The sequence below is a fragment of the Pteronotus mesoamericanus genome, unplaced genomic scaffold (assembly GCF_021234165.1).
Source record: "Pteronotus mesoamericanus isolate MK-2021 breed Mesoamerican mustached bat unplaced genomic scaffold, CSHL_Meso_final contig_130, whole genome shotgun sequence".
Taxonomy (NCBI): domain Eukaryota; kingdom Metazoa; phylum Chordata; class Mammalia; order Chiroptera; family Mormoopidae; genus Pteronotus; species Pteronotus mesoamericanus.
In genome coordinates, this window is record NW_026555060.1 from 16,747,098 (window position 1) to 16,760,368 (window position 13,271).

Here is a 13,271-nt window from a genome sequence, read left to right on the forward strand (position 1 = left end):
CAAGAAGGGCTAAATACAGGTGTACATGGATAAAGACAATGAACATATTTCTGTGGAATAAGGTGTGTGGAATGGAAAAAAGGATGGATGTAAGGAACACGGAGTGGGATTTGAGGAAGGTGTAGATCAGGGAGGGTGTGGTGGTGGGAATAACAGCTCAGACTGCTGGGTTGGAGTCTGCCTTCTGCATGACTTGGAGACTGTGGGAAAGTCCAAGTCCAGGGTCCAAAAGGCTGAAGGTTAAAGAAACAAAGCGATTAATAAATGCATTTCAGGGCCACTTGGGGACGTGGCCAGCAATGTGCCCAGGTCCTCTCCTTGGTGCTAGGGAAGCCCTGGACTGCATGCAGCATTTCGGGTCTCACTAGCTCTCCTGACTCGTGGCACCAGCAAGCGGCTGTTCCCTGAGCCTCCTTCCTTCTCCTGACCTCCGCCTCTGGGGGCTCCTCTCTTCCGAGGTCCCCGCTCTCCGCATCTCTCCCTCCATAGGGATCAGAAGAGGATGCCTTGCGAGAGCCCTCAGTCTCCCCGAACCGCGCATCCACCCCGCGGCCTCCTCGGCAGGCCGGGAGCGGCCACCCCGACCTCGGCCGCGCACAGGGCGCCTGCCTGGCCTTAGCAGGGAAGAGCGGAGCCGGAGCGCCAGCGCTCAGCTTAACGGTCCCGCGGCCGCGCCCCGCGCCCCGCCCGGCCGCGCTGCTGCTGCTGCCCGCCCGCCCCCTGCGTCATGACGCCGGCGCCCAACGCGGAAGCCGCTCACGGCGCGCCGGGTCCGGCCGCGGGCTGAGCGCCGAGCGGCGGCGGGCGCCAGACACCGAGCAGGGTGCAAGGCGAGCACAGCCTTCCTCCCAAGCCGGGCCGAGCGGGCGGAGCCAGGCTAAGCGCAGCAGCGGGCGGAACGGGGCGCGGTGCGCCGGAGCCGCCACCGGTGGGATGCGGCTGCCTCCCCAGGCGGGGGAATAGAGAGGGCGGGTCCCCGGCCTGGGAGCACGACGGTGGAGGGGACAGAGGCGGCGGCCATGGCGACCCCCGGCAACCTGGGGTCCTCTGTGCTGGCGAGCAAGACCAAGACTAAGAAGAAGCACTTTGTAGCGCAGAAAGTGAAGCTCTTTCGGGCCAGCGATCCGCTGCTCAGCGTCCTGATGTGGGGGGTAAACCACTCGGTAAGAGCTCGGCTGCGGCAGCAGCAGTCTCTCCTCCTCCTCCTCCTCTTCCTCTTCGCTCCCCTCCTCCTCCTGCTGCAGCTGCTGCGGGCGGGGAGCCTGAGCGGGGCCCTGGCCCTCCGGCTGCTCGCCCTCCGGGGCTGCCCTCCTGCCGCCGCGCCTCCGCCCGCATCCTCGGGCGTGCGCCCGCTCCATCGGGCGGCCCAGGCGCCACTTGGACCCCTTTTGGACCAAGGTCCAGGTGCGGGACTAGGGGTCCATCTGCATTTGAGTTCTGGGGACCGCACCAGTGTCGCCCCCGGTCAGTCCGTCCGACGGCCTTTCCCCGCAGCCCAGGAACTGGGAAGTTTGTGCGGGCACGGCTCACCCGCGCTGTCAGCCTCGCTGGGGGCTGCTGGGGTCAGTGTCCCGGCGATCTTGCGGTTCTTCGGGGCGCGGCGGGGGCCCCAGTCCTCCGAAGGCGGGCAGGTGTACCTGTCCGAGTAGGAGCGTCCGGAGCCTGCCCGCGGGGTAGCAGGAGTGAGAATACTGGAGATCGGGACAGCAGCTTTAGTGCTTAGAGGTTTCGGTCTCTCTCTCTCTCTATTATTGGAGACTAGGACTGTTTTTGACCCCCTCCCCCCCGCCCCCCGCCAAAAAAAGCCATGTAAATACGGCCATGGGGTTTAGCATTGCCTCGGCCCCTCTTCCGCATGCTCTGCCGCTGTGTGGGCTGAAGCGCTGCCCCGCGGGGAGTCTTCCTCCCCACACCTCCCTCCCCCTCCTTGGGAGCCAGGCCCCTGTCAGCGACTGCAGAAGGGCGCCTCGGGAGGACCGCAGGAAGGGTCTCGGCAGGCGCGATGGAAGGCGTTCTAGAGTCGGCTGCACCAGTTGGGGGGTTTCTTTAAAAGGCTAGTGGAGAGTGTTTGGAAAGGTTAGTTTAACGGACAGCCGGAGGTGGCGGAAGATGCGCCGCTGCGGGCTCTGCGGACTGCGGTTTGAGGGTTTGAAATAGCCTCCTGCTGATCTCCACAGCGAGAAACTCCTGCAGTTTTAATCTCCTTAGGATCAAGAAACGTGATAGGAACTGTTGGCTAAGCCATGAAAGTTTAAATGAGCCTTTGAATTTTGACCACGACGTTACCCACTGCAGTTTAGCATCTGGGGGAAAATGTAAGCTTGCTTTCCCTACGTTTGATTTCGAAGGATGTCTGTGTGCCCTTTTCAGCATAATAGAAATGACAGAAAACCACGTTGGTTTTTTAAAAGAACAGTCTGCATTTAATGAAGTTGTTTAAAATGGCTGAAAAGCATTGTATTTGTATTTTTCTTTCCCAAGTTGGGGAAAAGATGAAACAGTATTAGCATTGATTGTGTTTGCATCGAGTGACTATTTTTAATAAGATTTAGAAATGATTAGTTCCATCAGCCTAATGCCTGATCCACTGAAGTTCATTTTAACTTCCTGACAACTTTTTAAGCAATTAGGAATGTAAACTTTTATTTAAAACAGCATTCATTACTGCACCAAAACTCTTTAAGTTTCATTACAGTAAATACAATGAAATTTTTCCTGTGTCTGCAATTTAGAATTAAGTCTAATTCTGTTAAACTTTTAAAAAATTATTTATGTTGTTAGTTTCTTTTCTAATATTAATGCCATTAGTTTCATATTTATGGGTGCTTTTATCTTCTTCAGAGTTCTGATGTTTTGTTCAAGAAAGTGCTATGTCTGAGGATTTAATCTGGTGTAGTGACAATAATATGCTGCTAAAACAGAGTGCGACCTCTGGGAATTAGTCTGAATTCCAATTGACTTTAGAAAATCTGTAATTGTATATGTTTTACTGTAACTGCTTAAGTTGCTACCTTATATTTATGAATTACTGTATTTGTTTTTGTTTTTTGCTAATTGGGAATACTTTGAAACTACTTAAGGCTTATGAAAGTAATGTTCATGTTATTTTATTTTTTGCTTTCAAGAAAAGTTAGGAATTCTAGGTTTCGTCATCCAGAGGAAGCAAGTTTCCACAATATGTAATATAACCATGTTATTTATTCAGCACATATTAGGCACAAAAAAGTGCCAGCCACTGTGCAAAGATTGCTAAAAATGCCCCACATATTTTTGTCCAAATATTTTTGAGGGCTCTGAGTTGACATAAGAAAAGTCTATTTCACAGCGTTCTTCTTCAAAATATCTGTTTTCTTAATTATTTTTGAACAAAAAGAAAAAGTGTATATAAAGATGAAATCTAAGCACTTAGATGCCACGTGTTTCTGGTTGATTTCAGTTTAGGTGACAAAACCTAGTATTAGATAAATGTTTTTATATGACCTTGTGTGCACTGAAGTCCATATTATAGTATGAGAATAAATAGGTCAGCATTGTTAAGAAGGAGCAAGTGTTGTATTGTATAAGAATGGGGACATTTGAGAAAGCAAAGCAGAGACGGAACAGATCATTCAAAGTAAGAGTCTTTGCCTACATTTCCAATGTGATCAGAATTAATAGGAAATTATTTGTCAGGAATATAGCAATTTTATGTTTTTTAAATTCATTTGAATTTGTCTTAAAGACATTAAGAAATAACCATACTTTGGAGCATTAAAGGGGAACTGTGTATGTATTTTTATCATTTAGGCATCTTCTGCAGGGGATTGGGAACCTTCTGCATAAAATGGTAAAATGCTCATTGGATATGTATACTAATTCTTTCTCTAACTCTGTTGACCTTGAGCATGTTAACTAATTTTTGCATCAATGTTTGCATCTGTGAAGTAAGGTGATCGGACTGGATAATTTCCAAGTTTTTTTAACTTCAAGAGTCAACTATTTTTAGAGTCTGCTAGGCCCATAGCATTATACTGGGATGCACAGACTAGGAATAGTAATAATATATAACACAAGAGTCATTACTATTATTACCTTGCCAATGCAGCAGCATTCAGAGAATTTTCAAGGCCATGGCTGGAGGGAAGGAAATAGGTGGTGACAGTGAGGGATGTGTGAACTAAAAGTTTATTGGATTGATGGTAGTTGGACTGCATTGCAGTTTATTAAGTCAAAGTCTATGTCATTGAAATATAAAAACTTGCAACTAAGGTAGGAATTTTCAGATCCATTGTGGCTATAATTCTCAATCAGAATAATACTGACTTTGTGTGGTTAATTTGATATGTTACTGGTTTCTAACTTAAAATATCCATCAGTGAATGGATCACTGCCAATTTTTAAGTATTTTAAGCAGAGAATATAATTGAATACATAAAGAAAAAAATGATTTAAGAAGGCAATTTTGTCTTGTTCCATTTGGAGTTAAACTAAAAATGATCAAGCAGTTAGCTTCTTAAAATTATGTTTTAATGGTGTGTGGAGCATGAGGAATGATCTGAGCCAAGACTTATTTTAAACAGATATTCTAAAAGATTTTTATATAGAGTAAAATGTGAGCCTTTTAGAAATTATATTTAAAAACCCACTTAAATATGTAGAGGAGGTATCTGTATAGAAAAATTTAAAGGGCATAAAAATAAAACTTGTTGAAAACAAATATAGTATTTAATGAGTTTTTTGGTTTAAGCCATAGAAACACAGATGAGTTTATGCAAAAATTTAAAATATTTAGAGGGTTTTGAAGGTTTATCACTGAGGAGGTTAGGACTGGTAACCAAACCAGGAAAACAGGATTGGGGCTGGGCTTCCAAAACAATGGGAACCAGGTGCTTGAGTGCTCTTGGCACTTTTCTGTCCTTTTTGGCTTTATTCTTTCTCACAGTTGACAGGTTTCCTCCACAGGGAACTAATGGTTCCTGAATTTCACATTCTGTACTTTCTGCCCCCCAAAGGGACTCTCTGTCTCTGATTCAGTTATAAAAATCCATGGAGGGATTCTGACTGGGTTGGCTTGGGTCACCTGCAGTATTGAGCAGTTATAAAAAGGTGGCAGCTCCTGCCTGTTGGGGTTGGGAAGAACAGTTCTCAAAAGAAAGGAGAGGGCCTGGACATGCAGTATCAGGCCAGTGTCTGTCCTCATAATAGGGCCGGGGTGTCTATCTTGGTGGTGTGTGCTTTGATGACTTGTGCTTGGTTTGTGTGTTTTGATGAATATGTGGTTTTCTGGGTAAAATATTCATAGCTTTTGTTATATTCTCAATAAGGTCTGAAACTTGAAATAGGTAAATACTATATTGGAATAGAATGTAATAAAGCAATTAAATTAATAGTTAGCTAGACATTAGATGAAACTCATTGAATGAATGGAACCCAACTAGTCATTCGTTCAAGAAGCCTAGTTTCACATTATTTTTTTCTTCCCTTATTGGAGGATAGAGGAATGCCAAGCAGATATACACAGTTTATTATCAGGGAAATAGTGTCATAACCCCTAAAGTTTGGGGTTATAACCTCAAAACAATACATTCCTTCTTCATTTTTTCTCAACTACCTTAGAGTGAACTTACGTATTGAGAATGATGCACGCAGCAGCAATGATATTTCTCTTTCTGCCTCAGGATTGCTACTGTGCCTTTTGAAAGGTTTTCAGCAAGAATCTTAATACATAAACAAAATCTGCCTTAAAATGATTAGAAAATGCAGTCAACCAGATTCATTAATTCTGCCAACATACCCTTTGAAGTATATAAGTTTTGGAAACTAAAGGAATTGGTGCATTATGGCAAAATGGTTTGTGGTCAGGCAGATTAGGTTCAAATCCTGCCTCCATCATTTATGATCTCTTTGAGTAGGTAGTTGGTTTATCCATTTGAGCCCTAGTGTACTCACTCTTAAAATGGAGATGATGATGATGATGATGATGATGATGATTTCCTCACAGGATTATTTTGCAGGTTAAGTAAGATTATATAGTTCAAGCCTAACACTGTTATTAGCACATAATAAGGATTCCATAATTGATACTCAGAAATGATCAACTTGAGACACAGTTAGGCTGGTATCATATTAATAAGCATTAGATAAGTGTTTCTCAAAATTCAATGTGTATATTCATTACCTGGGGACATTTAAAAAATGCAGAATCTGACTCAGGTCTGGGGTAAGTCCTGAGATAAATACAGATATTTATCATGTTCTTAAGTTATATTGGTGCTGTTGGTCCACAGGCTGTATTTTAAATAGCAAGACAGAAGGAATAATGTTTAAAATAAGGAGAAATGTTCAGGCTTTGTCTCCTGACTGCCTGTGATGAATCCTTGGAACAAAGGGGACCCCATAATAGAGTTCACAAAAGTTAGGAGAAAGAATTGTGTATTGAAAAAGGATATATATATTTTTTTTAATTTAAGAAAAGTTGAATTGCAGATGGTGGTGAGTGGATATCGTAGTGACAGTGCCCACCTGTGGGAGGTTGGAAGGTGGGATTAGAACTTGGGAGCAAGGCTAGAGTGGGGAAGAATTAAGAATTGTCCATGCAGGCTTGGTAAGCCACAGAGGTAAATAGATCTCTGAGGGAGAAGTTAGAAAACTGGGGCACTTGTTTTGAGGGAAGGAATGAGGAAGGAGAAACAAAAAGCAAGAGAAAATTCAGTAAGGAGGCCAGCACAATTGCATGCTGCAGAGATCATGACGTTCATGGATATACTTTTGGACATAGTTTATTTTCTGTGTGTGTGTAAGCTTGAAGAGCTAAGGAGTGAATGAGTGGAAGCAGAGGTAGCCTCTCTTTTTAGATTAAAAGTAGAAGGAAGGTGAAATATGCTATTCTATTTAGGCATACCTAGGTATTTTCCCTTACCCCATTTCTTCCTTTCCTTTGTCACCTCATCTAATCCTAACCAGATATATTTCCCTCTTTCTGTTAAAAATACCTTCTTTCTGTGTCTTTTATCTACATTTCCGTTTTTTGCCTTGGACCACTATGACAGTATGGTGAGGGCCATGAACCCCCTTCTTAAATAGTGCTTTTGAATGAATAAATGAAAATAGTACATAGGATATATACTACCAAGTTCATGGGTCTCCTGTGCTCTCTCCATGGACCACTTAGAGATTTGGGAAACCCAGTTAAGAACCATTGCAAGAATAAGGAGGAGTGCTGTGGGGTAAGAAATGGAGGAGGGCACACAGTAGCCAGGAAGGAGGAGCCTAGGAATGTAGCAGAGATTGAATTAATTATCTGCTGAGATTGCAGTGCCAGTAGGTGGTGTGATTCAAACCTGAACCCTTAACCACTGAGCTGTGCTGCCTGGGCATGCCTTTGAATTATTCTCTCTCTCTCTCTCTCTCTCTCTCTCTCTCTCTCTCTCTCTCTCTCTCTCTCGATCTTTCCTTTCCTTAGTCTTAAAAGCTTTGACAGACCGGGTACAGTAGTCCCCCTTTCTCCACAGGGGATTCATTCCAAGACCCCTAGTAGATGCCTGAAACCATGGATAGTACTACGTCTGATAGGTCCTATTTAATTTATAAATTAGTGACAGTAAGAGATTAACAACTGTGACTAATAATAAAATAGAACAACTATAAAAATACACTGTAATAAAAGTTATGTGGGTGTGATATCCCCCCCCCCCGGCCCTTGCCCCTGCCCCCCCCCCGCCCCGCCCTCGCCACAAATGAGCAGATAAATAAAATGGTTAACTAAGTGACTGCCTGGGATAAGTGGAAATGCTAGTCAAAGGGATGGTTCACATCCTGGGTAGGATGGAACAGGAAGGTGAGGGACCTTATCATGTTACTTAGAAGAGCATTCAATTTAGAACTTAGGAATTCTTTATTTCTGGAATTTTTCCATTTAATACCTTTGGACCACTGTTGACCGCAGGTGCAGAAACTGAAAAGTGAAACCATGGCTAAGGGGTGACTACTGTATTAGCCATTACAGAAACTGTTTGAACACACTGTTTTTCCTTTATAGAAGGAAAATCATTGCTTATGTTCAAAATATGTAGGAAGAGTGTGTGTGTATAAATATAAAATGAAAAGTGCTGTAGGGAGTTTTTAAAAAGTAACCTACCTAAAGATAAGGCTTTACATTTTAAGTAAGTTTTTGTAGTGTTTTTCTTCCCCACAGTGGTTAAGAGCTTGAGCTCTGGTGCTACACTGGCTGGCTGGCTATGTGACCTTGGGCAGGTCATTTGGCTTCTCTTTCTCAGTTCCTTTTTTTAATAAAAAGAGATAATAATAGTACCTATTATGGAAGTCTAATATGTGGATTAAGTAAGTTGGTACTTGTGAAATATCTGAAGAGTTGTTGTCCAAAACAAAGATTCAAGGAAAATAAGACCAGCAACACTGAAAGAAAAAAGAAACCAACAGAGACAAGAGGGAAAGAGGGAGGGGGGAGCGGGGGAAAAGGAAGGGAAGGGGCAAGTCAAGGAACATATAGCAAGGACTCATGGACAAAACCAAAGTGGGGAAGCATTGAGGGAGGGGTAGGGGGCAGGGAGGCAGGGGAAAGTGGTGGGGGAAAGGCGGAGACAAATGCATTTGGAAAAAATAATTAATTAAAAAAAAGAGTTGTTGGCATATGCTAAGTTCTTAGTAAACATTAGCTGTCATGTTTTAAAAACATTTTAAGTGATAAAATGTTAAATTGTTACATTATTCTGGTTCATAGCTATAAAGTCACCATTGCACTCAGCATCCTTGTGCATCTTTGAGTTACATATTAATCATTTTAGAATTATCTTTGTCCCCTTGCTTAAATTTCTGCATCTGTTTTGTTAAAGTGTTCTTTCTTGTTTCTTTAATACTTCCACTAGTGATCAGGTTGTTTGAGGTGTTTAGACTCATTTAATTTAATTCAGATTCATTAGTTACAAGTTATGTCAGCTATCAATTTTATACGTTACTATTTTTTTAAAATATAAAAGACATTGTGCAAGGCGCTTGGGATACAGATTGACTATATTATGGACCCTCCCCTCAAGTTGCTAATAAGTGCAGGGGAAACATATGTGTAGAGGATGGTGCAGAAGGAGGTTTTTCAGCCCTAACTGCTGTGGCTCAGTTGGTTAGGTGTCATTCAGCAAAGTGGAAGGTCACTGGTTTGATTCCTGACTATCATACCGATGTTTCTGCCCTACTCTTTCTCCCTCCCTTCTCCCCCTCTCTAAAAATTAATAAAAAAGCTTTTTAAAAAACAGGTTTACAGTTTGTATGAAACATAGTGCAATAATTAATAGGTAAGAATACAAGAATAAACTGCGTTTCGTGTACTTAAAACTGTAAACCTATTTTTGCCCCACCCTGTATAAATAACTAGAGTATTAGGAGTGGTTGAGATATTAAATATAGTAGTCGGAGTATAAACCTCATGAAGAAGACATTTGAGTAAGGGGATAATGGATATGAAGGGGTCAGACAGGAGACTATCGGAGGGAAGTGCATTGTAGGCAGACTGAACAGCTGGTGCAAAAATCTTGAGGTTGGTGGGGGCTTGGTATGTTTAGGAAACTACAAGGAAGCCTGTGTGGCTGGAGCAGAGTGAGAAATGGGGAGAGTGATAAGAGATGGGGGCAGGAACTGGGTTATGATAACTTGTCCCGGGACCCTTGGAGAAGTGGTCAGGAGGAGCCTTGAAATTGGAGTAGAATATTCCAGCTGGAGAAGGCAAGGAAGGGATATATGGCCAAGGGGTTCACACAGGCAAAAGTAAGTAGACTGAGTCAAAAATGGTTAAGTTGTCTGCGTGGCCATTCACTCAAAGTATAATCCACACAATGGTGGCATGAGCCATTACCAGGAGCCTGTTAGAAATGCAGAATTTTGGGCTCCACACACCTTCTGGAGCATAATGCTCCTTTTAACAAGACAGGTGATTTGTAAACATATTCCAGTTTGAGAAACACTGGCTAGGGTAAATCTTTGGTTTTGAACCCTAGGGTTTCTTGGGGATGCCTCAGATGCTGGGAAGAAGGGGCTCAGCTGGCAGGAAAATGGAGCCCCTACTTCAGTTTCATCCAGAGCAGCAGCTTTTGTTCTCCTCCCTCCTCCTTCTCTTCCTCTTCTTTCCTGTCTTCTCTTCCTGTATTCCCTCCTCCTCCTCTTCTTCCTCTCCTCCTACTCTCTCTTGCCTCTTCCTCTTCTTTTCACTGAATACATACTGCTCTATTTCCAAGGGAAAATATGTACAGGGGCCAAAAGGTTCTGCAACCAAGAAGATTGAAAACCACAGAGGTAGTTATGAGGAATGTTAGGAGATAGTTGAAAATGCAGTTTGAGGGTAGATTTGAAAGGGCCCAGGAGCTGATGTTTGCCAGAGAAAACTTAACAAGTTTTGACAAGGCCCACTTCAGAATTTACCGTAACTCTCAAGTGACACTCAATCCTAAAATTTTTACTATTCCCACTTAGCATGTTCTCTGTTCTTTGATACTATTTCTTACCTTTCTCTCTCCTTAAATTTCCCTCTAGCATTTTGTCTCTCTGCCCTCCTCACAGCTGCTAATCTTTAGAGCTTTAGAAGCCATTGACCTTAGAAGCCACCCACTTCTGCTCTTCTCACCATCTAGTCTGCTGACTTTTGGACAGTTGAATCCATCAGCTTACAAACAGGCTGGAGAGCTGTACTGTGGTGTGGAGCTTCTAGTCACACATGGCTATTTAAGTTTCATTGAATTAAAATTAAATCTTAAGATTCAGTCTCAGCCCTGGCCAGTGTGGCTCAGTTGATTGGAGTGTCATCCAGTAGACCTAGGGACCGTGGGTTTGATTCTGGGTCAGGGCACATGCCTAGGTTGCAGGTTCGGTCCCCGGCCCAGGCACATGCAGGAGGCAGCCAACTGATGTTTCTCTCACGCTGATTTTCTCTCTTTCTCCCCCTTTCTTCCTTGCTGGAATCAATAAATATATTAAATTATAATAATTAATAATAATAATAATAAAAGATTCCATCTCATCAAATGCTCAGAAGCTGCATGTGGGTCGTGGCTGTTGTATTGGATGAATGGATGTTTCCGTCTTTGTAGCACTTCATGCTGGACAGCCCTGGCTCCCTGCTCTGGGATCTCCCATCTTGGAAACAAAGTAAACAGCAATAACAACAAAAACTTGCCTTTGATGTCACATCTCTCACTGTAGCATTATCCACTCTGTTTTCTGTGTTCCTTTTTGTAGCAAACATTGAGAAGTCTCATCTAAAGCTGTTGCCTCTTGTCTGTAGTTGCTGTCACCCTTCACCTGACGCTCTGTATCGTACCCCAATCTAGCTTTTATCCCGCCTCCCCACCACTGTGAGGAAACTGCTCTTGCCAGCATCACCAGCAGCATTCATGTTCATGTTTTTAAATCCAGGAATGACCTTGTATTGTCCTTTCTTGTTTTCCTTCTGCCTCCCCAGCCACTCTGTCTTAGGTATCTTATCAGGTTTCTCCTCTTTATCCAATTTCAGAATGTTTGAATGCCCCAGGATTCTGTCCAGGGGCTTCTTCTATAATGCATGTATTTCATCTGCCTGTTCTTACTCTCATGGCTTTAGGCTGGTGATGGAGACATCTTTGTCCTCTTCAACTCTGACTGCCCTCCTGGGCTTCATACTCAGTTTCTCACCACATATATTCACCTGCATACCTAGAAGGTATCTTGGCTGTGTGTCCCAAACAGGACTCTTGATTTCCTTTCCCTGCCTTACCCCACCCCTGTCATGTCAGAAACCAGTTTCTTCCCCATTGCAGTAATAGACTGTCACCTACTCAGGTGTTCAAGCCAGAAACCTAGGAACGAACCTGAATCCTCCCTTTTCATCAGCACTTTCTTTGTTGAGTCCCAAATCTTCGTGCTTCTCTCCTCCCATTTAGATTCTCTTCCCGTAGAACACCGCAGTAGTTGCAGGTCTCCCTGTGTTCCCATGCCCTGTTTCAATCCAGTCCTTTACAGCGGTGGCAGAGTGATCTTTCTGAAATGTAAACAGCATGTCAGTTCCATGAAAACTTCCAGAGGCTTCCCATTCCATTGCCAATAAAACCCAAACTCCTGTCTGTGGCTTGCAAGGTCTTACTGGCCTGGCCCCTGTTTCCCTTTTTGCCGTTAAGTCTTCACCATTCTCTTCATGACTTCTTCCTTCCAGCCACACTATTTTTCTGTTCCTTAAACAAGCCACACCCAGCACAGCCGTAGAGCTTCTGCCTTTACTTTCTTCTTTGTCTGGAATGTTCTTCCCTTAGGGCTTTGAATGGTGGGCCCTGCTTTGTCATTTTAGTCTCAGATAAAAGGGTTGCCTTGTATGGCCTCTCTGACCTCATCTAAAGTAGCCCCTTCACTCTCATACTCTTTTATTTTCTCCGTGACAATACTCAGAAACCGAGTTGTTTACATATTTATTATTTATCTCCCCTGCTAGGATGTTGAGTTCCATAGCAGGCAAGACTTTGTCTCATTTACTACTTAATCCTTGCACCTAGAACAGAGCTTATACGTAGTTAGGTGCCCAGTAAATATTCTTGAATGAATCAGTAGAGCTGGGATTCTGTGAACTATATAGGCTATTGGTGCTCAACTGGGGGACTACGAGCCCTTCCACCATCACCATGATAAATTTATTTTTGCAAAAATTGAGCAGAGTACTTAAGAGCATTTTGCTGAGCAGGTTGTGCAATGCATTAGAGTGGGGGAAACCTTGCTGCAAGTTGGTGATAAGAGCTGTGGGGTAACCATGAGCTGACGTCAGAGAAAGAGCTATGTTTACAGCAATGTGCAAGACTTTTGCTTTGTGAACATAGCAGAGAGGAAGCAGCTTGTCGTAGAAAGTCACCAAGTGAACCATATGAAGACTGTGAATGCACTTCTAAAGAGTCGGAGACATATACAAGAGTGAACTACGGTGTTATTTCTGATTTATTTCACATAGTTTGGCTCTTTTAATGGCTTCAGTTATGCCTCTACAAATTCTAGTATTCTGAAGTTCAATTTCATTTTTCTGAGCCATAAATTATTTCATTGTATTTTTTTCATTACCATTTAGTTAGTTGTCTTATAGTCCCCCACCCCAGCAATCACCACACTGTTGTCCATGTCTATGAGTCCTTTTTCCTTTTTGCTCAGTACATTTAAAGAATAGTCATAATCTCAGTATCTCAAATCTTTGTGGGTCTCTTTCCACTGTTATGCTTTTGCTGGTTCTCATTCATGGGACCTTGTTTCCAAACTTAGTTGGTTATTTTTGGCTGAGA

At 43.2% G+C, this 13,271-nt stretch overlaps 1 protein-coding gene across 1 annotated transcript in view; it reads left to right on the plus strand.

Moving 5' to 3' along the window:
• The first annotated feature begins 760 nt into the window (after nucleotides 1-760).
• The window catches only part of PIP4K2A (phosphatidylinositol-5-phosphate 4-kinase type 2 alpha), a 156,495-nt gene continuing 143,984 nt past the window's right edge, over nucleotides 761-13,271 (plus strand). Inside the window, exon 1 of the mRNA XM_054592749.1 lies at nucleotides 761-1,163. Within this exon, the coding sequence (XP_054448724.1) occupies nucleotides 1,020-1,163 (144 nt within the window). The 5' untranslated portion in view covers nucleotides 761-1,019. The remainder of the gene's footprint in view (nucleotides 1,164-13,271) is intronic.